Source organism: Trichechus manatus, unplaced genomic scaffold (genome assembly GCF_000243295.1).
Source record: "Trichechus manatus latirostris isolate Lorelei unplaced genomic scaffold, TriManLat1.0 scaffold00084, whole genome shotgun sequence".
Classification (NCBI taxonomy): Eukaryota; Metazoa; Chordata; class Mammalia; order Sirenia; family Trichechidae; genus Trichechus; species Trichechus manatus.
Window position 1 is genome coordinate 4,478,965 of NW_004444020.1, and position 27,083 is coordinate 4,506,047.

The following is a 27,083-nucleotide window of genomic DNA, read 5'->3' on the forward strand; positions in this document are numbered from 1 at the left end:
GAATTTCCAACCAGTCAGCAGGATGGGGACTTGAAGTCAGATTTAATTGATTTAAAGAAATTACTGTGGCCTGTTTTGCACACATAAGCTTGTGGAGTTGCAAGTTCTCCTCTCAGTACTCGTAGGTGCCTAGTATAAATGTGAGCTCCTGGATTATTTTTCGTGTCTACTCTCCCTGACTGGAGCCTTCCAGGAAATCAGATTTGCAGGCACCCCTTTACCTTGTCATCCTTGACTTACACTTGAATTTACCAAAGGTCTGTTGAGTTTGTAAATATCTCAGTAGTGTGAACCCAAGTTGGTGCCCCCAAGGCTCTGCTGCACTGAGGACCCATCATGCAAGATTTGAGGACCACCCACGTTAGGCTCACAGACCGGGTTGTTAAAAGTGAGATTCCTGGGTCCCCTTCAGACCTACAGAAATGGACTCTGGGGCTGGGTGGAGGGTGTTGGAAATCTGCATTATAACAACTGCTTCTCCGAGAGTTTTACCCTGAAGGATGCTTGTTCATCTTTGCTCTAGAACATAAAATGGCACATGCTATTATATTTCCAGCTGGAGCTGGAGAAGAAAGATTTGCTGGGGGAGTAGTATCATTGGCTGTGATCAAGTGATCAATTAGATGATGAAACTATTGTTTTGTATATGGATTTAACTGTTTGTGTCCAACCCCACTCTGGATTATAAACTCAAGGGCTGAGATTAGGTCTCGCTAGAGCCCACACTATGGGCCTTTGACAGCGACCTGCAGAACTTAACTGAAGGAACAAGAAGTGCCTGCTGCCTGCTCAGTACCAGCCTGATGGTTGAGAGTTGCATTCCTGCTAATCTTCATATGCCCCTCTGTCCTGAAGGTTGGGTTCTGTCTGCCGTCTGACAGATGTACATGTCAGCATAAATTCACGACCAAGTTACATCAGTAGTAAAACTATAATATATTAATAGCAATAGTCATGGTAGGGTAAAGTTTTAAGAAGGAAACCAATCTTCCAGAATCTGAAAGTTGGCATTCACTGTTCGTGAACTCAGTTGAAGGCAAAGCCTCCAGAAATGGGTTAAATCACTGCAAGAAGAGCCAGGGTTAGTTGCAGGGAATGATTTTCCAAGCAGAACCATTGTAAGTGCTGAAACTGGCCCCTGAGGTTGCAGAGAGCCTCCCTTCCTGAGTGAGATCTTTGGAAATAAGGCTGGTGGCTTTGGAAGTAAGGCTGTCTGTAACAGTGGTTTCCATGAAGACTTCAGTCTCACAGCAGCTTGGTCACTGGCATAAATTTTTTGGCTTATCACCATATGAGGCCTTCTTGGAGGTGGCACAAGGACAGCATGCTTCTGGAATGCTCTTCCCAGAGGAGTGGCACTCGAGGTCCTTATATGGCAATGGACTGATGACCACTGCTCCAGAGGACATGGTGCATCAGGTCTCTGTCCAGCAAAGGGTCAGGTGCAAGATCAGTCTGGTGGAGCCATGGATGGTTAGGATCCTTGTTGACAGTCTTTGGGTTCTTGCTGTTCCTCACCCCCAACACTGCCCACCAAGCACACTCTGGGAGGAGGTTCTAGGGTAGCAGAAGGGAGGTGAGGTAAGATCTGTGGGGAACCACATCCTAGGGAGATGTCCATGCACTGGCTTGCATAAAGTCGGTCTCCAGTAAATATAGTATTTGTTAATAAAAAGCCTGTTGCATTGGTTTCTAACTCTGAGTGTCTACCACATAGCAGCAGGGTATCTTAACCCATGCCATGCCCACAGAGAGCACCCACTTCTCTGGAGGAAGTGAGAAGAGGCTGAGAAAATGTTGATGAACACAAGCATGTCTGAAACCAAGAAAGTCAACCTTGCCTGTCTCCAGTTTGGGCCACAGCTTGCTATCTGGCTTGGTGGCAGTTAGCATTCATCAGTTACTTTGCTGACATTTCCTACTGCCTCTCTTTACTCCTTCTTGGCAGACAGGCTGAAGTCCAGACAGGAAAGACCATGTGAAACCTCATGTGCTCCAGAGAAACTTGGGGAGAGTCTTCTCATTACTCTGAGATGAGGGGTCTTTTCTCTACTCCAGGAGGGTGGGAGTTTGAGCACCACCACCATACCACAGCCCCTCCTCAGGTCTTCATCATGGTGTGGCTTCCTCAGTTTGAAATACACTCACAGAAACACAGACAAAAACATATGCAAATCCAAGTACAGAAGGGGCTAGGGCTAACGTGAACAGCATTTGGATGACCCATCCTTGGGGTTTCCTAGTCCCTGCTCTGGTGCCTGAGTGTGGGTAACTGAGAGGGAACTAGCTGGCAGTACTTTCAACATGGCAGCTTCCAAAATGGCCTGTAGGGGCAGGAAGCAAGGGTCTGAGGGAGGAAAGGAGCTAGCTTTGCCTGGGTTCCAGGCCGATGTTGAGTCCAGCCTTAAAAAAGGCTGCAGCCAGGCGCCGGTGCCTCTTCCCCTGGCCTGGCTCTGGGCCACTAATAACTCAGTCCACTCCCTTCTTCCTTGCACCTCTGCCTCTCCATAGCAGTTGGGTGGCCAGAGGGCAAGAAGGGCAGATATACCCTTTCCTCTATCCACTTAGGGGCTGGGGAAGGGCAAGAGCAACCTCAATGGGCATCCAAGTCGGAGGAGCCAGCATTGAGGACAGCCTGGGCATGTGGGGGGCCGCTCCCAAGGATCCAGGGAAGACCCAGCCCTCCAGCTCTACGCTCTCCCCATCCCCCCTCCGCCGGTACAGGCAGCCCTCAGGAAGGGAGCCTTGGAGAGGGGGCTTAGGGAGGAGGAGGTGGCAGGGAAGGAAAATAATGGCTGGGGTTTTCTTTCTTATTTAAAAAAAACAAAAAGGAAATGACTTGTTAACATTAGTAAATACAGGCAGATGTGGGGGAGGCAGGATCCACTCTCGGGGCAGGGCAGCAGCCTGAGGCCCAGGGTCAGATGAGGCCCACAGCCTTCTCCTGCACATTGTACTCCTTGCTTTTCTTCACTCTCCAGCTGGTGAAGAAGAGCAGCAGCATGCCCAGTGCCTTGTAGCCTACCTGCAGGCCCAAGTACCTGTGGGGCAGGAGGAGACAGGATCAGTGAGGGGGAAGGGAGCTCTACCCGTGTCCTAGGCCAGGGCCGCCAGGAGGAAGAGCATTATTCCCACTAGGGGTAGGGAGGAGGCATCTGTCATCACCCAGGTGGGAACTGGTTTCTTTGTTTCTTTGACCCAGCAGGGTACAAACCTCCTGGGAAGTAAGTTAGGGAGTAGGGAGTAGGCAGGAAGTAGGCATGGGCCTCCTAATGCAGTGATCCTCATCCCTCCACCGGCACCCCCTAGAGGGTCAGACCAGGAAGGTCCTGTCCTCCAAGCAGAGCCAAGGCTTTCAGCTGGCCAAAGTCCCCAGGGCTCCCAGGAAGCAGAGGCTGCTCAGCAGGGGGAGGAGAGGAGCACATTTTCTCTGCCCTCATTCTGTCCGTCTCCTGTACGGCTTTTAACCAGTTCAGTCTGGTTTGAACTCCTGCTGATAATTTGCATTTCTAACAAGTTCCCTGCTGAGACTTTGCATTTCCACCCTAGATATACTGAGTTAGAATCTACAGCTTAACAAGATCTCCAGGTGATTCTTATATATAACTTCCCGGGAACCTGTTAGAAATGTAAATTCTCAACAGGGTTTCAAACCACAACCAGTTGGAAGCTCAGGTCTCCTGGCCTTCTCTGCCACTCCCCAAACCATTTCCAGCCCCCATCCAGCACCCTCAAGCCCACCCTCCCATGGTTTCTGGTCATGTGACGGCAGCATGTAAGGTGGCTGGAAGGAATGCAGAACTCAGCAGCACAGCAAGTTGGGCTTGGGCCACTGAGGCAGGGTGGGCCCCCTGCCCTTGACCTCTGCCAGGAGCCGTGATGGGGACCCCCTCTCTCTGAGCAGCGAGAGGCTGGCCTGGCATCATTCTCCGCTCCACAGCCATGGCCTCTCCCTCTGACCCCCGCCATCCCCTTTCCCTCTTACAAACATCTTTCTGCTGCTGCCCCTCCTGAGGACCTGCCGGGACAGCAGACTGGGGGCTAGTTCCAAGGGGCCCTGGGTCTCGTTATCCAGATGGCTCCCTGTGGGCCCTGAAACACCTGTCACTGGTGACCCCTACCCCTGTCCATGGCAGAGCCCGCAGAGATGGCCCCTTGGGTCCTCGCCTTCAGAAAGCTTATAGCCACCGAATGGCCACTGGGGCCGCTGACTGCTCTTTGTTCATTCTGGGCCCTCACCTGTCTCGGAGCGCATCGTTGTTGTAGTAGGCGCAGGCCCCTCGCCTCCCTGAGCACTGCAAGCTCCACCAGATGCAGGAATAGTCGATGGTGAGGCCGTACAGGGCTGGAGATGGCAGCCAGGCTGGCGTCAGCAGGGGAGAGAGTCAGAGAGCCCGGGTCATGCGGCACCGTAGGAGTGGGGCACCTAGGTCCCCCCAGCGCCCCTGACCGGTTGGCTCACATGAGACCAGCTCTGCCCTGCCCTGGGAGTCACAGTGACTTTGGACAGCAAACGAGCTTTCAGTGAAGCCTGAATTTCTCTTTCACCAGAAGGCTTAGGAGAGAAAAAGGACCTGAGCCACCCTCTCAGCATGGAATGAGTCACAGAGGTCACCTTGATACCTACTCAGAGACACAACATAATTCCCACTCTTGGGATTGGCCCTAAGTGAAGGTATAACTGAGCTCCGCTGTGGAGGAGGCTCTGGAGGGCTCTCCATAATTCCTCACACAGCCTGGGGAGTGGAGGGGGGCCTTCGTCTGTATCAAGGTGGAAGGTGAACTTAGCAGCTGACTGTAACATGGCCAAGAGGGGTCAGGGCCGGGCTTTGAACCCTGGAATACCCAGGTTCAAATCCCTTGTTCTTCTACCACACCCAGCTGCTTACTGGCTTAGATAACCCCTAGGAGACCTCAACACCCTGTCTTCTCAGAGCCTCTGCCCCAGGCCCCCAAACTTCCCAGCAGCTGAGACTTAAGGCCCAGCTCAGCAGTGGCATGCCTTAAACTAAAGCCAAACTAAACTCGTTGCAGTTGAGTAGATTCTGACTCATGGCGACCCCGTCTGTGACAGAGTAGAATGTTCCATAGGGTTTTCTTGACTGCAGTCTTTATGGAAGCAGATCGCTGGGCCTGTCTTCTGAAGTGCTGCTCAGTGGGTTCAAACTGCCAACCTTTAGGTTAGTTGTTGTTGAGTGCAAACTGTTTGCACCACCCAGGGATCTTAAAACCAAAAACCCATTGCCATTGGGTTGATTCTGACTCATAGTGACCCTACAGGACAGAGTAGAACTGCCCCATAGGGTTTCCAAGGAGCGCCTGGTTGATTAGAACTACCAACTTTTTGGTTAGCAGCGGTAGCTCTTAACCACTACGCCACCAGGGTTTCCCCCAGCGACCTTACTAGCCGTTAAATATTTTGAATCTCTCCTACCCTGTATTGTCAGTTGTATAGCTCTGCGTGGTCACTACACTGGGGAAGGACTTGTCTAGGATTCAAACTCAGGTTGGGCTGTCCCTGTTCCCAGCCTCTGCTTAGGGCCTTTGTAAGATGCTGCTTTGGGACTGCAGGAGACAATCTTCAGGCCATGGCCCCACCTACGAGTGGGAACCCTCAGAAAAGCAGCCTCTCTGCTTTACTCTGCTCACTCCAAAGTCTCCAGGTGAGTGGGGACAGGAACTGACCAGTAGGATTAACCTCCAATGACCTTGAATGGTGTGTCCCTCAGTAGAGACAAAGTCCAGAAAATTTTTAACCAAACCCTCATAAGTAATTTAAAACCTGCTTGAGTTTATAAATACAAAGTCCTTTTTTCTACCCCAGGGTGGAATTCTCTTCCTGGGTGATGATCCCTCCAGGTCCAAGTTTTCTAACTATAGTTCCACCTTGAGTTAGCTGAGCTCAAAGAAAAAGCCAGAAGCAGTGGGGGAGGGCCATTGTTTTCAAGGTCACTAGAAGAAGCAGGACAGGTTCTTCCTAGCCCATCCCAGCTGCTGGCTGGGCTGTGAAGAATGCAAGGTTTTTTTCTTAGGGGGAGGTTTTAAAGAAAGTTATAAATGAAGGCAAACAAGGAGCTTGATGGCAAAGCACCTCTGCCACGAGGACAGGGCAGATTCCACTGCCCTGTGTCCTCTGTGTTTGTAACGAGGACCAGAGAGCAGGGTCTGAAGGGGCTCAACCGGGAGGAGAGGAGTAAATGGCTCGAGGCCAAGAAATCCCACAGAAAAAGCTGATTCATTCCTCATAGTCCAAACTTCACCCAACCCGGGGTCAGAGAGGGCCCTACAAAGGCTCCTGCTCAGCTGGTCCCAGGAGGGACATCACCAGCACACACTGGAATGACAGTGGAAGCCACCACAGAGCGAGGTGTGGGCCTGGCTCCCCCGGCAATAACGACAACGGGCTCTGCAGGGATTTCAGCGTTTAAGGTCAGAAAGTACACTTGACAGTAACTCAAGTTGCTTTGCTGTAATTTCATATTCTGCACTGCAGTGAACACTCAAACCAGTTGTTGTCAATTCGATTCTGACTCATGGTGACCCCAGGTGCATCAGAGTAACCCTGTCCTCCAGAGGGTTTTCACTGGCTAATTTTTTTTAGAAGTAGATTGTCAGGCACAGGGGTTAAGTGCTCAGCTGCTAACCAAAAGGTCAGAAGTTCAAACCCACCAGCCACTCCATGGGAGAAAGATGTGGCAGCGTGCTTCTGTAAAGATTACAGCCTTGAAAACGCTATGAGGCAGTTCTACTCTGTCCTATATGAGTCAGAATCAACTTGATGGCAATGGGTAGATTGTCAGGCCTTTCTTCCAAGGCACCTCTGGGTGGACTCGAACCTCCAACCTTTCAGTTAGCAGCCGAGTACATCAACTGTTTGCACCACCCAGGGACTCCAGCGAGCACTTACTGGGTCCTTACTTAATAAATCATGTCCTCAGTTGAATTCATTAAATCCCTAGGTCTCCATATGAGTGCCTAGTGTTAAATCTAGTGCCTGGATGTGACAAGAAAGGACAGCATAACACGAGCAGTCTGGAAAAGGACCTGCAATATGCTGCAATGCCCACTACACGGCTCCCTGCCCTGGGTGTCTGGCCTGTGCAGCCGGGGAGAGCTGGGTGTTCCTGCCGCCAGCAGTTAGCCTTCTCTGTGGGGCAGTACTGATCATATGCACAGATGGATTCCTCTGCTGGACACTGGGCTGCTTGAGGGCAGGCAAGGTTTGCTGGCAGAGGGCCTGCACATAGGAAACATTTGCTGAAGTGCAGTAGAAGTCATAGGAGAAGTCAATTTTGTAAAGTGGGGAAGGAAGCCAGGGCTGGGCCCAGCTGCTGTTCTGGCTGGGGCAGGAATGCAAGGTTTCGTTCCTACGGCAAAGTTTTTGGAGAAAGATAAAAAAATATACCTGCCTTTGATTCTGTATTAGGTATTCTCAGCTGCATCCACTTTTCATTTTTCTTACATAATTTAGTGTGGAATTAATGCCATAGATGGAATCTTTCCTAACCCCAAGCGTTCAGGGAAACTGCCCGTATAGGGTGTTTGGCATCTGCTGTTGATTCTGCACAGCTTGTCTTTATAACAGATGAGACGAGGCCCCACCCCTGCTCTGCACCCCATAGTCCTCCAATGCCCTGGGGCAACTTCTTGTGAAGCAAGGGGGTGGCAGACACTTACCCAGCAGGCGCATCAACAAGAACTGTACGCCGATGGCAAACGACTTTTCTTCCTGGTTCACCACACTGCCAAGGAAAGCAGGAAATCAGCAGCGGGAGGGTTCAGACTGCGCCACCTCTCAGTCAGGGGCAGCCAGCCTGGAGCTGACGGAACTTTCCCTGACACACCCGATGGGCACTTGGCTGACTGGATTCACCTGGGCTGAGTGCTCCCGTTTCTATGTCAGTGGTTCTCAGAGCATGACCCCCGGACCACCACCAGCAGCAGCAAGCTTGTTAGAAATGCACATTCTCAGGCCCCCATCCAGAGCTGCTGAATCAGAAACTCTGAGGGCAGGGCCCAGCAATCTGTATTTTAACAAGCCCTTCAGGAGATTCTGATGCATGCTGAGTCTGAGACCCACTGGTCCATGTGATTTTCACGGCTGTCTAGGACCTCCCTGAGGAGGCAGAAGGCAGGAGGAAGAGGCTGGGATGAAGAGAAAGAGGCTGAAGGGTGTGTTTATAGCAGCAGGTCTGAACAACTCCCACAGAGTGGCTTATAGTAGTAAAAGAAAGCCTGGGCACAAAGTGTAATTAGGGCTCCTGGGCTGGAGGCTTCTGTATGCAACTAGAAGAATCCCCTACCCAGGGCGGGCTTCGTGGGAGTGCGGCATGCAGTCCCACAGGACCCTATGCTCGGAAAGGCCCTGTGTTTGGCTTAATGCTCTGCTGTTGCTGTTTTGAAATTCTTCATCATTTTTGAACAAGGGGCCCCACATTTTCATTTTGCAATGGGTTCTGCAAACTATGTAGCCAGTCGTGCTCCTATCCTTCCTCCTTGAAGAGGAGAAATGCATTTGACTGAGAAAGGGGGCTCAGAGAGAGACAGAAAGAGGGAGAGGCAATGTTGCTAAGCCCTGCCCAATCCCAGCCGAGAAGCGCAGCAGAGAGGGCGGAACCCCCCCCCCCCCACAAGGTGGGGAGCTGGGAGCTGGCCAGCAGTGGCCCAGCCCAGAGAGCTCAGCAAAGGTATCCAGCTGTAGGCCCATGAGAAAGGGCCCCTCCCTGGCCTGGCCCAGTCCCTGTCTGGCCCTCAGCCTGGGTCAGCCTCAGCGGACCCTGTGGTCTTGGAGAAGCCTCAGATGAGTGACTTGACTACAGACTTCTCTGTGCTCTGAGCACACGCACTTCCAGGTGGGTGCTTGTCAGGGCGGAGGGGACAGTGAGAAAGGGAACTCAGAAGCAAACCCCAGACATCCACAGCCCCATTGAGTTCTGCTAGCACACTGGGGACAAACCTTCTTCTAGCTCCTCTGAGGTATGGTCCAGTGAGGGAAGTACTAATGAGGGTGTTGTGGGGGGTGGATAGAGGCACCCACTGGGGTACCCTCCACTAGAAAATGCCTCAAACCCAATTCCAATGGGTGTCCCTTTGACACCTACAGATTCTTCTAACCACCCAACCTATAATAGATGGCCCCCATCCCCCATGTCTGGGATAGCATCCCTGGGTGGAGTAAACAGTTAACATGCTTGGCTGCTAGCCAAAGGGTTGGAGGTTCGAGTCTACCCAGAGCGTCCTCGTAAGAGAGGCCTGACAATCTACTTCCAAAAAATCAGCCATTGAAAACCCTATGGAGCACAGTTCTATGCTGACACACATGGAGTTGCTATGAGTCGGAATTGACTTGATGATGATTGTTTTGGGTGTCTTGGATCTGTACTTCCTTACACAGGCAGAATCCCCTAAATTCTCAACTAAACGGAACTTGGGCACCCTGATTAAACATCTGATTGTGACCCTTTCCTGGTCTCTGCCCCATTAGGCCCTGAATGAATGCTGATTTCCTGACCACTCTCCTTGTACATCTCCAGCTGACCTTTTCTCCCAGTCTGTAATCCATGCCTGGCTGGGGGCCAAGGCTGATACCAGTAATGCTTGGGTGGCCTACAATGTCATCCTCATTTTCAAGTCTCATTTTGTCACATAAATCACATCCATTCTTTCATCTCTCCCAGTAGGATTTCTCTTTAAACCATCTTGAAACTCTCCAGTTTCATCCCAGCCCCTGACCTGACTTGGAAGTGACAGAATTTTCTAGAAGAGCCACAAATTGCCCACCCTGAGGTTGAAATGATGCTCTGTTCTCCACGACTTCTCCATCTCTGGAGTTGGACAAAAGCCCTCTGGGAGGTGTTTTGACAGGGATTGCCCTCTACCCCCAGCTTCTCAGGGACTCCTCTATGACATTTCCTTACCCTGTACCCTTTCCTTGTCATGGCCTCCCTTAGATCTATCTCAGGGTTAGTGTCCACCATGGTCCATCTGACCCAGGGTGCAAGAAGGGAACCCATCCAAGTGACTTGAGTGAAAACGTCAGGACTTGGAATGCACAGAATGGGGAGGAATAGAGGAGAAGAGGTTGGCAATAGTGAGAGGCAATATGCATGGCCCTTAGCGTCCCTGCATGTTCTTGCTGGGTATGCCAAGAACGGTAGGTCCTGACTGCTCTATTCTCAGGGTTGAGGTTGCAGTGAGCTCCCTTAAGGGACGAGGTAATGTCTTCTTCCCCTAGACCAAGAGCAGGCTTGCTAAAAGCAGTGGCTCCACTAAGCAGAGTAGCTGCAGCACAAACCCCCGGGGTGAAGCACATACCTGAGCTCCTTGTGTCACCCCCGTGGGGCCTGTGGGCAAGGGTAATCAGTGCAGTATGATCTTCATGCTGCTTGCTGGGCAGTGAGAGTAAAGCCCTTTGTCTTTGACCCAGGAGTCTTACGCTCCTGCCAGCACCCATGGATGCTAACAGGCTAACTGGGTAGCTTATAAATAGGGTAAAATCCCAGGCCCTGAAAATGCCCGCTTCTGCTCCTTCCTTACCTCCTAACCTTCTGGAGAAAACAGGTCATGAGCTCCTAGCTACCTGTTAATAACAATTAGTACTATTATTTGATTAATAGTGATAATTAACCAATATATAGAGCATCTATATTTACAAAGTGAATTACCATCTAACCTTTTGAGGTGGATGTCATTATCTCTATTTCATAAATGAGGAAACTGAGGCTCATGGTTGGGCAACAACCAAGGACATTCAGCCTGTGTGTGGCAGAGCTGGGGCTTTGACCCTGGCACCCAGATCCAAATCCTATGTTTCCCTGTCTGCGGTGAGGGGGGTGAGGACAAGAGGGAAGGTGGTGAAGCAGGCAGGAGATGGGCCAGGTGACCTTGGTTGCAGAGGGTGAGGTGAAGGGAAGGTCACTCCCTGTGTAAACCTCAGAGGCCCTTCACTGCTGGCTGTGATGGAATACCTTTCCCTCCAGCTGTGGCCAGCCTCTCCCTGCCTGACCAGAGCGCTCAGTCCTGGTTCTAAGCATACTGGGCTCTACTCATTTCCATGCCCACTCTGTCTCTGGAACTTTCCTCACTTTCCTTCCTTGCCTTTTTGCATCCAGCTGAATTCTCCTCCCTTCCCTCAGTTCTTTCAGAATTTAAGAATAAGCGACTCTATAAGCATTTCTAAAGGGTGGAGCCAGGTGGCCTGGCTTCAACACGTGGCTCTGCCATTGTGGCTCTGTGAGCGTGGGTGGGGAGTTAACCCCCCATGTGCAGAATGGAGGTGCTGACAGGGCTGACGTCAGGCAGATGCCGTGAGGACTGATGAGGGTTGCAGTGAGGTGCTCAGTGCAGAGCCTGGTACAGGGGAGGGCTCCTCCGCCACTGATACCACTAGCGTTATCTTCCCGCATCACTGAGAGAATCCTACGCATTGCTGTTCAAAGGACTCTGAGGGCCAGCAAAGGGAGAAGAGATGAGAAACAGGTAGCTGAGTGCACAGTCAAGGGTGTATACCCCCACAAAGCACGGGGAAGGAGTAGCCCAGCCTGGCTGAGAGGTGCCACTCACCGCAGAACCATCATGTAGAGGGGGTTGTGGGAGGTGCAGGCTATCAGGGCCACAAAGGAGATGAGGAAGGTGGCCGGGAGCAGGAAGTGGGCACAGGAGATAGGGCACGACCCCGTCTTTGTGGAACGGGACTCCCCAGTCACACAGCTGCAGTTCAAATAGATCTTGAAGAGAAGAGGGAGGAATAAAGAGAAAATCTGCTGTTAGTATTTCACTTCTGCACACTTCACATGTCTGCACCAGTTCTTGCTAGACAGTCCCTCAGGTTTCAAACCCTCTGCCCTCAGCACCCAGATCTGGGTGATGCTGGATGCTGAGGCAGGATAGGAGACAAGGTGAGAGTTTCAAGGTGCCCCATAGGTCCTGCCTCTGATCATATAGAACCATCTTCACCAAAACTAGACATCCCAGCTTGGGCTGGTGTCCTCCGGCAGTTACACCCACTTCCGAGCATGGCTCAGGGCTCTCCTCTGAGCCAAGCCACCCCGTACTCAGCAGCACTGGGTTTGTGGATGCTGTTCATGTGTTTATTGCAGGGGAAGGTATAAATAGAAGGAGAACAACAGTGGGAACACAATGCAGTCCACTGAGCTCTGAATCTGTCAGGTCTTTGCCTGAGAAGAATTCCTCCTGTGTATAAAGGGCTCCAGGGAAGGAGATCTCACTCGCAAATCAGCAAGTCCATATGGGTCAACACTGCTGTGCAACTCCCCTTGGTGGCCACTGCCTATGCCTGGTGGTCCTCACTCTCCCTCTTGCAGTGCCCAATGGCCCAGCCTATGATCATTGCAGTGTCATAGCATTTATGGGGTCAGGACTGGAGCTAATGAACTGGAATCGACCCAACAGCAAGCAGTGGGTTTGGTTTTGGTTATGCTTCCTTCTACCAGGTGATGAGTTGATGAGAACTATGCACCCTCTTTCCCTTGGCAGTTAGGAAGCTCAAAAATAGCTTATGGACAATATGGCTGAACTTCCCTCAGTCTGGATTTTTATAATACAGATTATTTTTCCTTACACTTCATTTTTTTTTTCTTGATACTATGCTAATGGATTTTGGTCTTGATGTGCTTATGCTATTACTGGAAGCTTGTCAAGATTATTTCTGGGAGTAGATGAGTCAGAGGTAAGTAAATAAAGATAAGAAAACCACAGAAGCCACTTCAGGCTCCTCCAACTGGAAGGCAACCAAGAAAGCATCTTGTCCTAGCTCCTTGTTCCCCCTCTGCCTGGGAGCCAAGCTCCTTTGCCCCCAGAGGTGGCTGTGGAAGCAGCCCTGCCCTGTCCTCTCAGAGGAGGGTGGTAAATAAGGGCTAGCCTTGCATATGCTCTCCACACAGGCTTAAGGGAATGAGGTGCATTACCTTCCTTAGGGCATCCTTAAACCAAAACCAAACCCATTGCAGAGTTGATTCCAACCCACAGTGACCCCATAGACTTCCCACTGCTCTTAGGAAAAATAACATCCAGCTCCTAAGCCTGGCCTACCTAACTCTGTCCCCTGCCTGCCTCCCAGACCCAGCTGCCTCCCTGATGCTCCTCCCCACTCAGCATCAACCCTGGCCGTCTCTCTTTTCTTCTGGGGCATACTCAGCTCATTCATGCCCTGGGGTCTTGCACTTGCTGTTCTCTTTACCTGGAATGCTTCACCCCCAGGTTCTCATAAGAGTTTCTTCTTCTGATTGTTCAATTCTAATGTTGCCTCTCCACAGAGGACTTCCCTGCCCAATAATCTCAAGAAGGCCCCCAGACACCCTTGGCCCCATTAAGTCTTTCTGTGGCATTTATTGCCCATTCTATTTGATAGAACGCAAACTCCTTGTCTGATGTGTTCACTGCCGTGTCCTCAGCACCTGTGGCTGTGCCTGATGTTCACTAAGTATCTGTTCAGTCACTGAGAAAACAACCCCAGTTGGCTTGTTGCTGGCTGACTTTAGAAAGTGGGAGCCACAGCATTCACAGCAGGAATGGAGAGGACCTCATCAAGTGAGCGGCAGTGAAGCTGAGCTGCATGAGTGAAGGGCCGATGGCCAGGAGATACCCAGCCTTGAAGAGAAGAGCGCGGCACTCAGATGGGTGAGATGGGGCTCTGGGTGCTAGTCCCAGGTCTACACTAAACAGACTGACTTCAGGCCAGCTGAACCAAATGACCTCTACTCTGGCTCCCAGCTCTAACCTTGAAGTCCACACCACAGAGGCCCTATATCCTTGACTGATCTAGGCCAGCCCACTTGGCTTTGCAACATGGCCAGGACTCAGGACCCAGAGATGTCTGCTAGGATCTGTCAGGATGAGGCTCGAAGGCTTTGGCTGAAGGAGTGCTTTGGATTGTCTGCTGTGAGCATTGTTAGGCCTCAAGCATTTGAATTTGTTGGATAGTGGCCAGTCTTTAAGAGCCTTTGGGCTGTAGGCATCTGGTCATGACCCTAACGGAGGGGATGCGAGAATGGAGGGTGTGGCCCAGAGGAGGCCAGGATGCTGGTAATGAAAGAGAGTGGAGCCCTGCCCATGCTGGAGCCAAGGGGCAGTCTGCGAGGGCAAACACTGAGCTCGGAGGCCCTCTAGCCTCCTCCTGCCCGCCGGGACCCCAGCTGCCCTCACCATTTGTTTGGAGGCTGTAGAACTGCTGTTAATGTGGCTGCAGCCGGCATGGCAAGGGGAGAGGTACTCGATTCCGTCATCTCCGCAGACAGGGTGGAAGATGGAATCTGGGCACGAGCAGTCCCTGCGGCAGGCAGGAGGCTGTGGATGTATAGAACTTGATGTGCTGCCAGCAAAACAGGAAACGGGGAATCAAACAAAGCAAGACCAAAAAAAACTCTATACTCCAACCCAGTGTGAGCTCTAGGACTGGTTAACGTGCCTGTGTGTCTTTGTTTGTTTTGGGCTAGTGCCACCCTGGGATCTGAATTATGCCTATTAGAGCCAACGGTGAATTTGTCACTGGCTGGCGGTCACAACACCTCTCCATTTCTTCCACCACTTGGAGCCCCACCCATCTGCTTCCCAGACCAAATCCAACAACTATTCAGAAAGCTTGGCTGGCAAATCCCTTACAACAGCAGGGGTCAAGACCACCAACCAACGAGGACTCTAATGAGAGAAATGGCAGATGGGACAGGAAAGTCATAGGCAATATTTCTTTTCTCTTCCACCTGTACTCAGGCTTGGGGGAGAGGCCGGGACGCCTTGAGGCAGTCTGGGGTCTAGTTGGCTGCCTGTCTCTTGGGTCTATGTACACATTGCCCAGGTCACTCAATGCCCCTGAGCTTCAACCAAGAGGATTTCACTGGCTAATCGCATGTTTCCCACCACCCCCATCTCTGATACTCATGATATTCTTTGGGGAGAGTTGGGATAGGGAGGGACAAAGTGCAGTCCAGAGCTTTGCTAAAATAATTATATCAGTGTTGTTGTTAGTTGATATTGAGTTGGCTCCAACTCATGGTGACTTATATATAACAGAACAAAACGTTGCCTGGTCCTGCGCCATCTTCATGATTGTTGGTATGTTTGAGTGCATTGTTGTGGCTACATACTAATGATAGTTAACATTTATGGGGCATCTCCTATGTGCCAGGTTCTGTGCTGAGGGCTTTTTATGCACAGTCATCACAATAACTTTATAATTAATTATCCTCATTTTGTGGATGAGAAAACTGAAGCTTAGATAAGTGAAGTAACTTCCCCTAGCTAGTAAAGAGCAGTGCCGGGACTAGAATCCAGGCCTGCTGATTTCGAAGCCCTGTGCTAAACTCACAGTGAAAGCCATCCAACCCCTGAAGGTTTCACAGCTTCTCCCAATCCATAGTCAGCCTGAGAGGACCAATACACACCATGGTGAGGTCCCCATCCTTAGTGATCCTCCCTTCTTTGGCCCCTCTGTGCCTCGCCCACCAAAGGTAGAGGTTATTTCAAAGAAAAAGAAAACTCCAAGACTGAAAGGTGCACTGTCTCCAAATGTTGCAACTTCATTAGGCAAAATATAAAAGAAAAGATTGTTGAAAGGTGGCACCTGGGAAAAATGAAAATGTTCCTTGCTCAGCATCCTTCCCCCATAGACCTCTAAAGCCCTTCCTGAGCTTGAAGCCAGACTTAAAACTTAAGTTCCACGTTGCTTTGTGCAAGCCGACAGATGAACTTTACCTGCCGTTTTCCTCACCTGCCCTAATTTTTCAAGTCTGCCATCATTTTCATTGTTCTCCTCCAGATCTTTTCAAGCCTCCTCTCATCTGTCTTCAGCAGCTCAATGAGACTTTGTAATTCTAGCCAGGACAGAGCTGATGCTAAACATAACTTACTTCCTAGTTCCTGTGGCTCACAGCCCAACAGATTCATCCTGAAACTGCACTAATCAGTTTTTGGTGTTTCTCAAAAAACAAGAATCTAACCCTGATTGCTCATGGTCCACTAGGACCCTCTGATCTCTTCTCATAATTGAGTGACTATTTGGGATTTGATTTTCTAAACTGCTACTTGAGAGATTACTTCAAAGAGTGAAAAGGAGAGAAAAGAGTTAAGGAAGCAGGAAGGACGACATGCGGCAGCCAGATCCAGACTCTGGCCTCAGTGACAGGTATGTCTGCACCCTTCACTCCTATTACCTGGGGGGGTAGACCTCTGCCACAGTCGGGGTGGAGCATCCCATGAAGAAGAGAGGGGTAGAGAGGATAATGGAGATGAAGATGATGGTGGCGGCCACACGGGGGATGGTTTGCAGGGAGAAAACAAAACGCTTCATGAGGATGCCTCCAAACAGCATTCCCAAGGCTGCAGCAGGAAGGTTCACAGCACCTGGGGGAGGAGAGAAAGAGTGGGTCTCAGGGCCCAGGCCTGGGAGTGTGTGTGGCCCACAGACACCAAGCTGGACCATGGAAAGTGGGCACGACTTCAGGAAGAAACATTTGATATGTCAAATAATAATCGCAAGACCATTGCTGTTGAGTCGAATTTCAACTCATAGCGACCCTATAATAGCTATAGCCAAAACTTACTGAGTGCATACTATTTGCCAGGCACTGTTCTAAATTCACATAACAGAATTATCTTGACACGGAGAATTGCCCTGTCTGTGCAAAGAACACAGAAAGAAGAAATGGAGCCAGAAGACTATGAGTTGAATGCACATTTATTAAGCACCTTTCATTGCCTGGCCCCCCATTGCATCCTCACTGACCACATAGGGTTAGCAAGGTAAGGGTGATGACCTCCAACGTGTCAGTCAGAGACTGAAGGCCAGAGGGGTGAAGTGTAGCCGAGGGCCACGTGGGAGGTCAGGAATGCAGGGGAGTCATCTTGGATCTCATGCCCTGGCCCCGTGCACTGCCCAGGTGGGCTTTTGTGCCAGAGGCGGGCAGAATGCTCATGCTCTTGAGGAGCCGGGGAATCTGATCTCATGGCCTGTTCTCTGCAGAAGGGAGGTCTCTGAGCCTGTCAGGAGACAGAAGGGTTCTCCCTGGAAGGACAGGAAAGACAAAAAGGGAGCCTTGCTCCCTTTCAAGACACCGTTCCTAGGATCGTCTGGCTCGGAGACTTGCTGTACTTACTGGCTCAGTACTAAGGGAGGGGCAGGCCTGTGGCTCAGAAACCTAACTCAGCTGACAGAGGATATGGCCCAGGCCTGCCTGGTCGAGGGCTTGGGCAAGCTCCCATGAACTCCTTGGGCCAGTGGGTTGCAGAGCTCGGAAGTGTGATTCACGCCAAAGGGGTAGAACATCGGGGGGTGAATGCAGCCAGGCCGTGTTGCTGGGCTAGGGGTTAGATGTCCTCAAGCTGCTCCCAGGGAGTGGGGCAGAGGCTGAGGGCACCAGGGAGACACTCGCTCCACAGACCACGGAGCCCACAAACAAACCCACAAATAGTGTTTTCTCCATTTTGTAAACGTAATATGTGTTACATAAATTAGTAAGTGCACAGGAAAACTATAGGAGAGTTCACACTTAACCCTTAACCATGGCTGTGTCTAGGGGCATGTTGAGGGAACTTTCAGTTCCTGGTTTTTAGACTATTGTTATCATTTAAATTTCTCACACCAGCCTGTATTTTTAAAAGTCAAAAAAAAAAAAAAGTCCATTTTAAAACAAATGGTACTGTTTGAGAAGATTAGCACATAATTTAAGTGTGCCCACCTCCCTCATTAGATTAGAAACAGTACCTGGAACATGCCAGAACCAGTTGCCTTAAGTCAACTCCGACTCATGGTGATCTCATGTATGTCAGAGTAGAACTGTGCTCCACAGGGTTTTCAATGGCTGATTTTTTTGGAAATAGATCGCCAGGACTTTCTCCTGAGGCGCCTCTGGATGGACTCGAACTTCCAACCTTTTGGTTAGCAGCCGAGTGTGTCAACTCTTTGCACCACCCAGGGACTCCATCTGGGACGTAGCAGGACTTCAGAACGTATTGGTTAAATGAAGGCCATCTCCCTGAAGACAGGAGGCACATATTTTTCCCTTAGATCTCCTCCCAGCCACTAGAGCACCAACAGATTTTGTGGGCAAGAGGGAAGGAGGAATGGTAGGTGGCCTTGTTGGGGCTGAATGGAGTTGGGGGAGTAGTGGGTATAGGAACCCAGAGTCCAAAGTAAAGAAGATTCTGTGCATGGCTATTGGGGGAGCCAACAGGCAGGACTCCATCCACTCAAGGGTTGATGGACAGCAGGTCTCAGAGCTGCCCTGTGACTGTCCCCAGGCTCTGGGCATGGGATGGGTCTGGCAGGGCATATCCATCACTGCTCCTCCTGCCTCCTCACACTGGAGGGGCCACTCTGGTGGGGAACTGACAAGCCTCAGGGTGGGCCCCCACTTCTGGATCTTGGGGAGGTTGATTGAAGCCCATGGTGAATACCGTTGTTTCACTGAGTATTTGAATCACAGGTGCTGTCTGTAGGGGCTTGCTTAGAAATGACCCCAGAGTAATTTCACCAGCTGGCTGGTGGGACTCAGCAGCTGAGAACTGAGCCTGACCTTCCTGCGGAGGCCTATGGAATGTGACCACACCCATATGGTCAAGCTCACCGGGGACTGGGTCTCCACACTTGGGTGCTTAGTGGGACCACATTAGTGGTTCTCAATCCCAGCTGTAAAAACAGTGATGCTGGGCCCCACTTGCAGAGATTCTGGTTTCGTTAATCTAGGGTGGGGCCTAGGCATCTGTATTTTTTAAAGCTCTGTAGGGGAGCCTAAGTCCCTGGGTGGTGCAAATAGATAAGCTCTCAGCTACTAATCGAAAGGTGGCAGTTTGAACCCACTCACAGGTGCCTTAGAAGGCGTCTGGCAATCTACTTCTGAAAGATCACAGCCATTGAAACCTTATAGAGCACTGTTCTGCTCTGACACACAAGGGATCACCATAAGTTGGAATCTATTTGATGGCAACAGGTTTTTTTTTTTGTTGTTGTTGTTTTTTGGTTTAGGGGAGCATAAAGTATGGGCAGGGTTGAGAATTATTGGGCCACATATTCTCTTACCTGAGCAAATGTATCCAAGTGCCCGGAGAAGAAGGCATTTGCCCAACCCCAAATTCCATCTTCCCCCTTTCCTCTGTTGTTCTTATGATGTCAGGGCCTTTGGGAGGCTGCCAGACTTCTAGCCCCTCTGACAGGGAGGAAAGCAGCCCTTAGCCTCCGCCCACGTAGGAAGAGGAAACTCTGAGACAACCTCCTGACTGGAAAGACAGGGGCTCCAGAAACCTGCCAAGAGCATTCTAGATTGCCAACCAGGAAAAATGTTCTTAAAATTCTTTCTCCTGGGCAAGTCCTCCTTCCACTCCTGTCTGTGTCCGGTCTGGACTCCATACCCCTTCCCGCCAGCCCCCAGGGGTGATCGGAGTGCCCAGTCCTTCGCTTAGGCAGAGCCACCCGGCTCCTGCTGCACCCTCCCAGCTCACCGATGAGGAAGTTGGCATAAGCAGCGGAGGCGCCATACTGCTTCTCCAGGAACTTGTTGAGGAATGTGGAGAGACCGGCAATGACAGAGGAAAAGGTGCACTGGGCCAGGACCACCAGAATGAAAAGCGGGTTCATCAGGAGCCTTAGGAAGATGCGGGGGAACCCTGCAAAGAGACTGCCGTCAGGGGCCAGGCCTTCAGGGCAGACCGTCATGAGAGTACTGTAAGACTGGCTGCTGCCCTTCTCCCCACTCCAAGATATTCTCTTCTCTTCCTCAGGGGAGAAACTGAGGCATCAAAATGTTCAGTGGCCACCTCAGCAGCACAGAGCGACTTAGACTCACACTCAACATGCTCATGGGCTAAATAAGATTAGAATGTGACTAAAAGAAATCAGGTGGCAGGTAGATCGAAATATGACTTAATAACTAGAATGGTCTCCTAACATAACAGCTATCTCTACATGAAGGAGGGAGAGGAATATAGGGGCCCATCCAGGGGTTGGGAGGTGGGGCTGACTCTGCCTGGTGGTGTGGGCTTGAATTTGAGTCTCCTGATACCTGCAAGGAGCCCTGGTGGCACAGTGGTTAAGAGCTCGCTGCTAACCAAAGGGTTGGCAGTTTGAATCCACCAGGCACTCCTTGGAAACCCTATGGGGCAGTTCTACTCTGTCCTGTAGGGTCACTATGAATTGGAATTGACTCGACGGCAACAGGTTTGGTTTTTTGGTTTGGTACCTGCAAAGAAGCAGAGTCACCAGGACCCCTGGCAGAACCCCTCCTGAGCTGCAGGAACACCTGAGGGTTAGGGTCCAATTACAGACCATCTGCTTTTACTGCCTCTTACTACACCCCACCACATGGGTTGGGGTACCCCCTGACCACTGCCCCATGTTGAGCCAGCCCACCCAGGGCTACTGGGTCAGTTACGTTTAATGAAATCCACCAGGGAGTCTCCTGACTTGACCTCTTCCATCTTCCTTGTCTCATCCGCCATGGAATCAGACCTCTGAAGGCAGAAAAGGGAGTGAGTGTCAATGGCCTCAGCTCCGGCAGTTACCCTTCCCTGGGCGCTTGACCTTTCTCGTCTTTGTGGTTGTGGGCTGGACAGCGGTGAGCTGCCCAGGTGTGCATGTGGGAGGGCATCCGGAGGATGTTCTCTTGAAGCAAACACTGCCTGCATTTCAGTGAGCCCAGTGCTTTGGCTGACGACCAGCATGCATCCATGCCAATGTCTCTCAAGATTCCCATGGGCCTATTATTTCATATCTAATTTGCCCAGGACTAATGCCAAAATGTACATTACTGGATCCCACCCCTTGTCTGTCTGTCATGACTATACTTCTCCCTCCTCCCCAGATTCCAGGAGCTGCTGGCTTCTGGGACACTCTGGTCTAGAATATCCTCTATTTCTAGTTCTCCCTTTCCGTCTCCTCTGTGGGGTCCCTGCTTCCTCCTGGCTCAAGGTTGCGTCCTGCTCAAGGCTCTGTACTGGCCCTTTGTCTGCACTTCCTGTGTATCTACCTCAGTGAACATGCCTACCTCTGGTGGACACATCCACTCCAGCCTGAGCCCCCCAGCTCTGAGCCTCCAGCACAAATACAAGACCCCTGAGCTCTGATGCTGTTTGGACCCTCTAGGAGAACTCATTGCTAGGAACAGGAGCTCCCTCTTTTGAGGGCTTACTGCATGCTGGGTGCTGTGCCTAGTGGTCCACATGCATTGTCTCATTCCTCCCAACCTGCTTCCAAGTTAGTTACTCTAATTATCTCTAGTATTTTAAAGAAAACAAAAGTGAGGAACAAAGAAACTTGCCTAAATCTCTCAGCTAGTCTATAAGTACAGAGCTGGATTCAACACCAAGACTGCCTGACCCCAAACCACCAAGATGTGCTGCCAACTTCTGAAAATCTTACCTCTGCCCCTCCTCCCATAGCTGGGCCTTCATTTCATACACCTCATTATCAAATGTCGAGCTCAATCCCTGACTCAAACCCTTGGCACAGGCACAAACGGTTAAGTGCTAGACTGCTAACTGAAAGGATGGTGTTTCAAACCCACCCAGAACTGCCTCAGAAGAAAGGCCTGGCAATCTGCTTCCAAAAGGTCACAGCCTCGAAAATTCTATGGAGCAGTTCTACTCCACGACACATGGGGTGGTTATGAGTCAGAATCGACTAGACAGCAACTGTTTTTTGGTTTTGGTCTCCAAATCTAGCTCACTGCTGTGTCCTTCTTGGCACTCTTTCTAAAAATGTTTATCTTTGCCCTGACCTCAGCTCCTTGACAGCCATTTCCCTGGTCCTCAGCTGCATCCGCCATCTCTCCCCTGGGCCTCTACACTGGGCTTTTCAGATTTCCAGCCTTCATTCCTTCCTGACCCCCAACCTCAACCTAGCCACCATGTTGCCAGGCAAGTGGCTGTCCAGCAACTGCAGCGTCCCAGGACTTCAGCGGATTAGAGCAAGTTTTAGACCCTTCAACCTAGGACTGAGTCTTCCCATCCCAACTTCTCATCCTTTCCTGATTTCTTTCCCCCAACAGATATGACCGCAAGAAGCAGGTCACCCTGCTCACAATATGTTCCACTCCCACCTCACCCCTCACAATTTTCAGTGCTAGGAATCTCTTTCTTATTCAGCCCTTCAGGTTCAGACATCAATGGGCTCTGTTAAATGCAAAAGTCAACCGCACCAGGTCATGGATTTAACTTTTACTGGCTCTTAACTCTTTAGCCCAATTTAGATGAACTCAGTGGTTCCCTGGAACCTCCTGATCCTTGAGATGTTAACATGGTAAGGGAACACTGATGAGATACCACATTTTGGGAATCTACCAGCACCCTAACCTCTCAAAGCCTCTGAGAAGTCCCACATCCATGAAACTTGTTTGGATTTCACACAGAATTGGCCTAAGCTGCTGCAGCTTCTTAGCTTTGTTTATATTCTACACCCCCACTCCCCCCTTCCCTTTCTTAAACTCCTATAGGTGGAGTCACAGACTCTGAGAATCTTACCTCTACTCCTCTGGACATTGTTCGAGGAAAGAAAAAAAAGGGGAAAGAGATGACAAACAATGAGGCTGAGGAAATGAGCAGGCCCAGCCACCAGGCTCCAATCCATCGGGGGTCTCCAGGGCTCAAGTTAACTGTGGCTGAAGAGAAACCAAAGAACATGGGTGTTTGTTGAATGAATGCATGATCACAGTTTACTGGAAAGAGATCCTTTGATTAGGGGGCGTTTCAGTGGCTTTCTGCCTATGATGGATAATAGGTAAGTCATGAACTAGATAGAACCTTGGGCAAGATCCAGGGTGTTCTGGTCTTCCCAGAGAGCCAAGGCCATGCACTACACGAAGAAAGTAAAAAAAATCCTCAGGCTGAAGAGACCACAACTTTCACCTCACCTTGTTCTATTCCTAACTCTTGGCAGAATACTGATGAAGGCAGCTGACTTCCCATGGGCCAGACACTAGACCACGTGCTTTACATGTGTTAGCCCACTGGGTTCTCCTAGCAAGTCTGTCCACCTCTAACCAATCAGAAAACTGAGGATCAGAGAGGGTAAGTCTCGTGTTCAAGGTTAAGGCTAGTAAGTGCCATTTCATGGTCAGTTTCAAACCTAGATCTTTCTAGTGCCCAAATCTGCACTCTTAACCACTGAACCCTCATGCCTCCCAACTGTATTAACCCCTAAAAAAGGAGGCCCCCATAATCCTCTGGGGCCTGAGCAAACAGCCGTACACAGCGTGACCTCTGAAAGGTTGGCCTCCTCCTGGCAGTTCTCTATGCCCACATCTCAAAGTCTGCCTTAGTGTTTCTCCATGTAAAGAAATTGTATAGAAAGAGAAAGAAGGTGCACAGTTTATATAATGTCTTTTTTTTCCCCAAAAAAAGCTCTTAATTTTTTTTTAAAAACAAATCAACAGCATCTTAGACTCACAGAACCGTATAATTTGTTTAAAAAAAATTCTATGATGGGCACCTGTGGGGACACCACCAGAGGCCCTGCCCTGGGTCTCAAGGCCCCCCTCACATAAAACTTTCTTCAGCACTGCATTTCCCACATCGTCCAGCACAGGCCAGGGGAGGGGAGGTGCACACTGCCTGTGCCTGGCTGCCTGAGGGACTGCCAGAGCTAGTGAGCAAGTGAGTGAGTGAGTGAGTGGGCGAGTGAGGTGGCAATGAGCATTTGGAGTGGAAGCCACCCAAAAAGTTGCCTCATTTTCTGCCCTGACTGGACAGTAAGGCCTGCTTTGTGGAATGGTGATGGAAGTGGGTGTCCTCCCCAGGCACTCACCTGTGTCCACCCTGCCGTAGTCCACAAAGATCTGCAGCATGACAGAGCCCAGCAGGTACCCGAAAGCCGGTCCAAATACAGAGATGGCAAACAGGATGGCTGGAAATGGAGCAGGGGAGAGGAGGCTGAGGGGCTTGAGAGGATTTGGCAGCCTCAGGCTCCCAAGCTGAGGGGGATTCCTGAGATGTCTCCCCATCTGTCCCCTGGCCCTCACAAGTCCACAGCTGTGGCATCTCTAAGAAGGAAACAGCCTTATGGCATTTTAAAGCTGTCAGCCCAGGGGTGTGCTGATGCGTGAAGCTCCCTGTGGGTACAATGCTGGTGGCCCAGGCAGGAGCTTGTGGGGCCACTGAGCCTGTGGGCTGGTTTGTCTGGTCAGGGGTGTGGGCCCTGAGGATGCTGAATGTTCCTTGTTCTACGGGAAAAGTTTTGGGCATTCAAATGGTCATCCGCAATCTGTTTTGCACATGTTTTTTTGAGGCCAAGCCTGTCCCTGAGGACGCGTGTGGCCCGGTCTATGTCTGGAGGACTGGAAAGCAGCAGTAGTTGTTTGGATGAGGACTTACCCTGTGGCCAGCACGGGGCTAAGCAGCTGCACACATTATCTCATGTAATCTCACAGGCACCCAGTGCAACAAATAATACTAATCCCATTGTGTGGGCAAGGGACCTGGGGTTCAGCCACAGGAACATATAGCTGGTAGGAAATAAGACTAGCATCCAAGCCCAGGTCTGACCCTCAAACCTCTGCACTCATTTGCTCAGTCATGGGGAAAAGAGGGTCAGACCTGGATTCTGCTCTCCAGGGGGCTCAGCAAGTAGCATGTCAGAACCTGACCTCCCCCCACCCCTCGAAGCCCTCCTCAAGTGCACGACTCACAGATGTACAGGGGTGAGTTGTTGGGCTCTGCAAAGTCGTCCACATAGGAGATCCCAAACGGCTGAATGGGCACCGTCCCAATGCCAGCCAGCAGCTGGGCAACCACCATCAGGCCCCACATGCTGCTGGTCTCCTTCTGGGAGTCCTGGCTGGTACTGTGGCATTTACTGGGGGGCAGGTCCTGCCTGTGCTTCTGACAGAGTTCGGCCTGGTAGCGGCTGCTGTTCCCTGCAATGAGAGCACACACCAGTTGTCACCACTCGGGTCTCCTGGTTCTACCAGTTACCCTCCAGACCTGGCTTCTCTCCCAGGTGCCTCAGGGAGTAGCCAACACTGGGCCAGAGGGGCTGTGCTGGCAAATGGGGCATGGTCCCTGAGGACCACCTCCTTCTGTTTGGATAGATGGAGGGACTCTAGAAACAAAGTTGAGTGTGGCCCCCATCCTGCAGGAGCAGCCCGCTCCAGTGGGAGAGGATTATTCCTCTCATGGGTGTCCATTCTTTCTCCTCTATGGGGACTGTGGTTCGCTGAGCATGGAGGAGTCAATACGTTCGTCCCTGGAGGGAGGAGTCACCCAGCTGGAAAAGGGGGAGGCAGGATAGAAACTCAGGCCTGTTGGCCTCCATGCCCCATGCTTAGCCCCAGGGTTCTGGGCCCCCAGGTACGGCCCTGTCCACTAGGACAGAAGTCATTCTGTCCCACAGAAGATGGTGTCGACTCTAGCCTGGGATGTGTCCCTCCAGATCATGATTCCCAGAACCATTCCTCCTAAATAAGCCCTGTGTCATGTCACACTGGAGGACCTATTGCCAAAAGACAGTTAATGTCCTTACCATACCTGGGCAGCTCCCCAAAGTCATAGAACTTTCTGAGGCTGGCAGGGACTCTGAGACCCTCTGGGAGAACTGAGGTTGTAGCCAGAGGAGCCAGGCTGCCCCCTGAGGCCTTCATTTGAGGGCCCCAGATGCCCCTAGTGTGGCCTGCTGGTTGGTCCTTGTGGCTGTGGGCACTGGCCAGGCTGGGGCTGCCACTGTCACGCCTCTGCTTTTAATTTGGCAGACACTAAACAATTAGCATTGCAGAGCTCTCCAAGGCCTGGAGGGCTCTTGAGGGCTTGTTTCCATGAGATCCTTTCTTTGTCCTGCCTTGTCCAGGCCAGTGGAAACCACTGACATCACCCATGTTGCTCTGTGGGGCTGTTCACTTAATACTAATGCAATTCAGTTTCTTATTTGTGCTGCGCTCAGAGAGGGAGGGCATAGCCCTGAGCTAGATGGGCTTCACAGCCCACATGAAGGGAGAACAAGAGTTGTAGACTAGAGCTGCTTCTCACACTGGACTCTGCCCAGGATGGTTGGGCTCAGTGCTGCCCTGATGGTGGAGCTGGGGGAAGGGGTGCTCTGCCCTCCTCATTGTTCCCCCACCTCCACCACACACACACTTCGTCCAGCCTGGTTCCACCACTGCCAGTTCTCTACACTGGCATCTGTACAGAACACGTTTGAAAATTGCTGGCCCAGGGGACAGCCTTTTTCCTGTCCAAGGAAATGCCAAGGCATCAGTTTGGTCAAGGTCATGTAGACCTAACCCTAGCTGTGAGCTGGGAACTGAGTACCCAGGCAAGCAACCAGCCCCCTGAACTCTGGGTGGCATCCCCTCTGTGCCTTTCTCCTCCTCCTCCCCTCCACTCTCACTACACTACCTTTAGATCCAGAACTCAAATAAGGAGTGGTACAACCACACGATGAAATAGTATATAGTCATAGAATTATGGCAGGAATGTGGGTTTATTAGCAAGGAAAGACAGTTGTAACATCTTGTTAGAGGAATATGGGCCCTGATTTAAGATACTTATGTGGACTGACTAATGAATATATAGAGAAAAACTCTGGGAGACTGGCTTTCTGGGTTGTGGACTAGATTTGGGTTGTGGGATTGAGGTGATCTTTTCTGTATTTGCCTAAATGTGTTTTCTAATTTTTCTATAAAGAATGCATGGTACTTTTGAAATAAAGTAAAAATAAAAGTTTTTAAATTAAAAAGTTTTCATAAATAAGAGCCATCACATGAGTAGACATATGCACACCCATATTCATTACAGCATTGTTCACAATAGCAAAAAGATGGAAACAACCTAGATGCCCATCAACAGATGAATGGATAAACGAACTATGGTACATACACACAATGGAGTATTATGCAACGATAAAGAGCAACGATGAATGTGAAGCATCTCATAACATGGATGAAACTGGAGGACATTTTGCTGGGTGAAATAAGTCAATCACAAAAGCACAAATATTGTATGAGACCTCTACTGTGAAAACTCATGTAAAAGTTTACACACAAAATGAAACAATCTTTGTTGGTTACGAGGGATGGGAGGGGTGGGGGGGGTAACTAAATAAGCAATAGATAAGTGGTAACTTTGGTGAAGGGTAAGACAGTACACAATAC

General features: G+C 50.6%; 1 protein-coding gene across 1 annotated transcript in view; it reads right to left on the minus strand.

The window, feature by feature from the left end:
* Positions 1 to 2,920: 2,920 nt before the first annotated feature.
* SLCO2A1 (solute carrier organic anion transporter family member 2A1) overlaps positions 2,921 to 27,083 on the minus strand; it is a 57,227-nt gene continuing 33,064 nt past the window's right edge. Inside the window, exons 4-14 of the mRNA XM_023736028.1 lie at positions 24,627 to 24,854; positions 23,747 to 23,845; positions 22,465 to 22,601; positions 20,379 to 20,457; positions 19,450 to 19,614; positions 16,167 to 16,356; positions 14,164 to 14,329; positions 11,563 to 11,726; positions 7,678 to 7,742; positions 4,240 to 4,363; positions 2,921 to 3,041 (exon numbers count right to left, since the gene is read on the minus strand). Coding sequence (XP_023591796.1) covers positions 2,921 to 3,041; positions 4,240 to 4,363; positions 7,678 to 7,742; positions 11,563 to 11,726; positions 14,164 to 14,329; positions 16,167 to 16,356; positions 19,450 to 19,614; positions 20,379 to 20,457; positions 22,465 to 22,601; positions 23,747 to 23,845; positions 24,627 to 24,854 — 1,538 coding nt within the window. The remainder of the gene's footprint in view (positions 3,042 to 4,239; positions 4,364 to 7,677; positions 7,743 to 11,562; positions 11,727 to 14,163; positions 14,330 to 16,166; positions 16,357 to 19,449; positions 19,615 to 20,378; positions 20,458 to 22,464; positions 22,602 to 23,746; positions 23,846 to 24,626; positions 24,855 to 27,083) is intronic.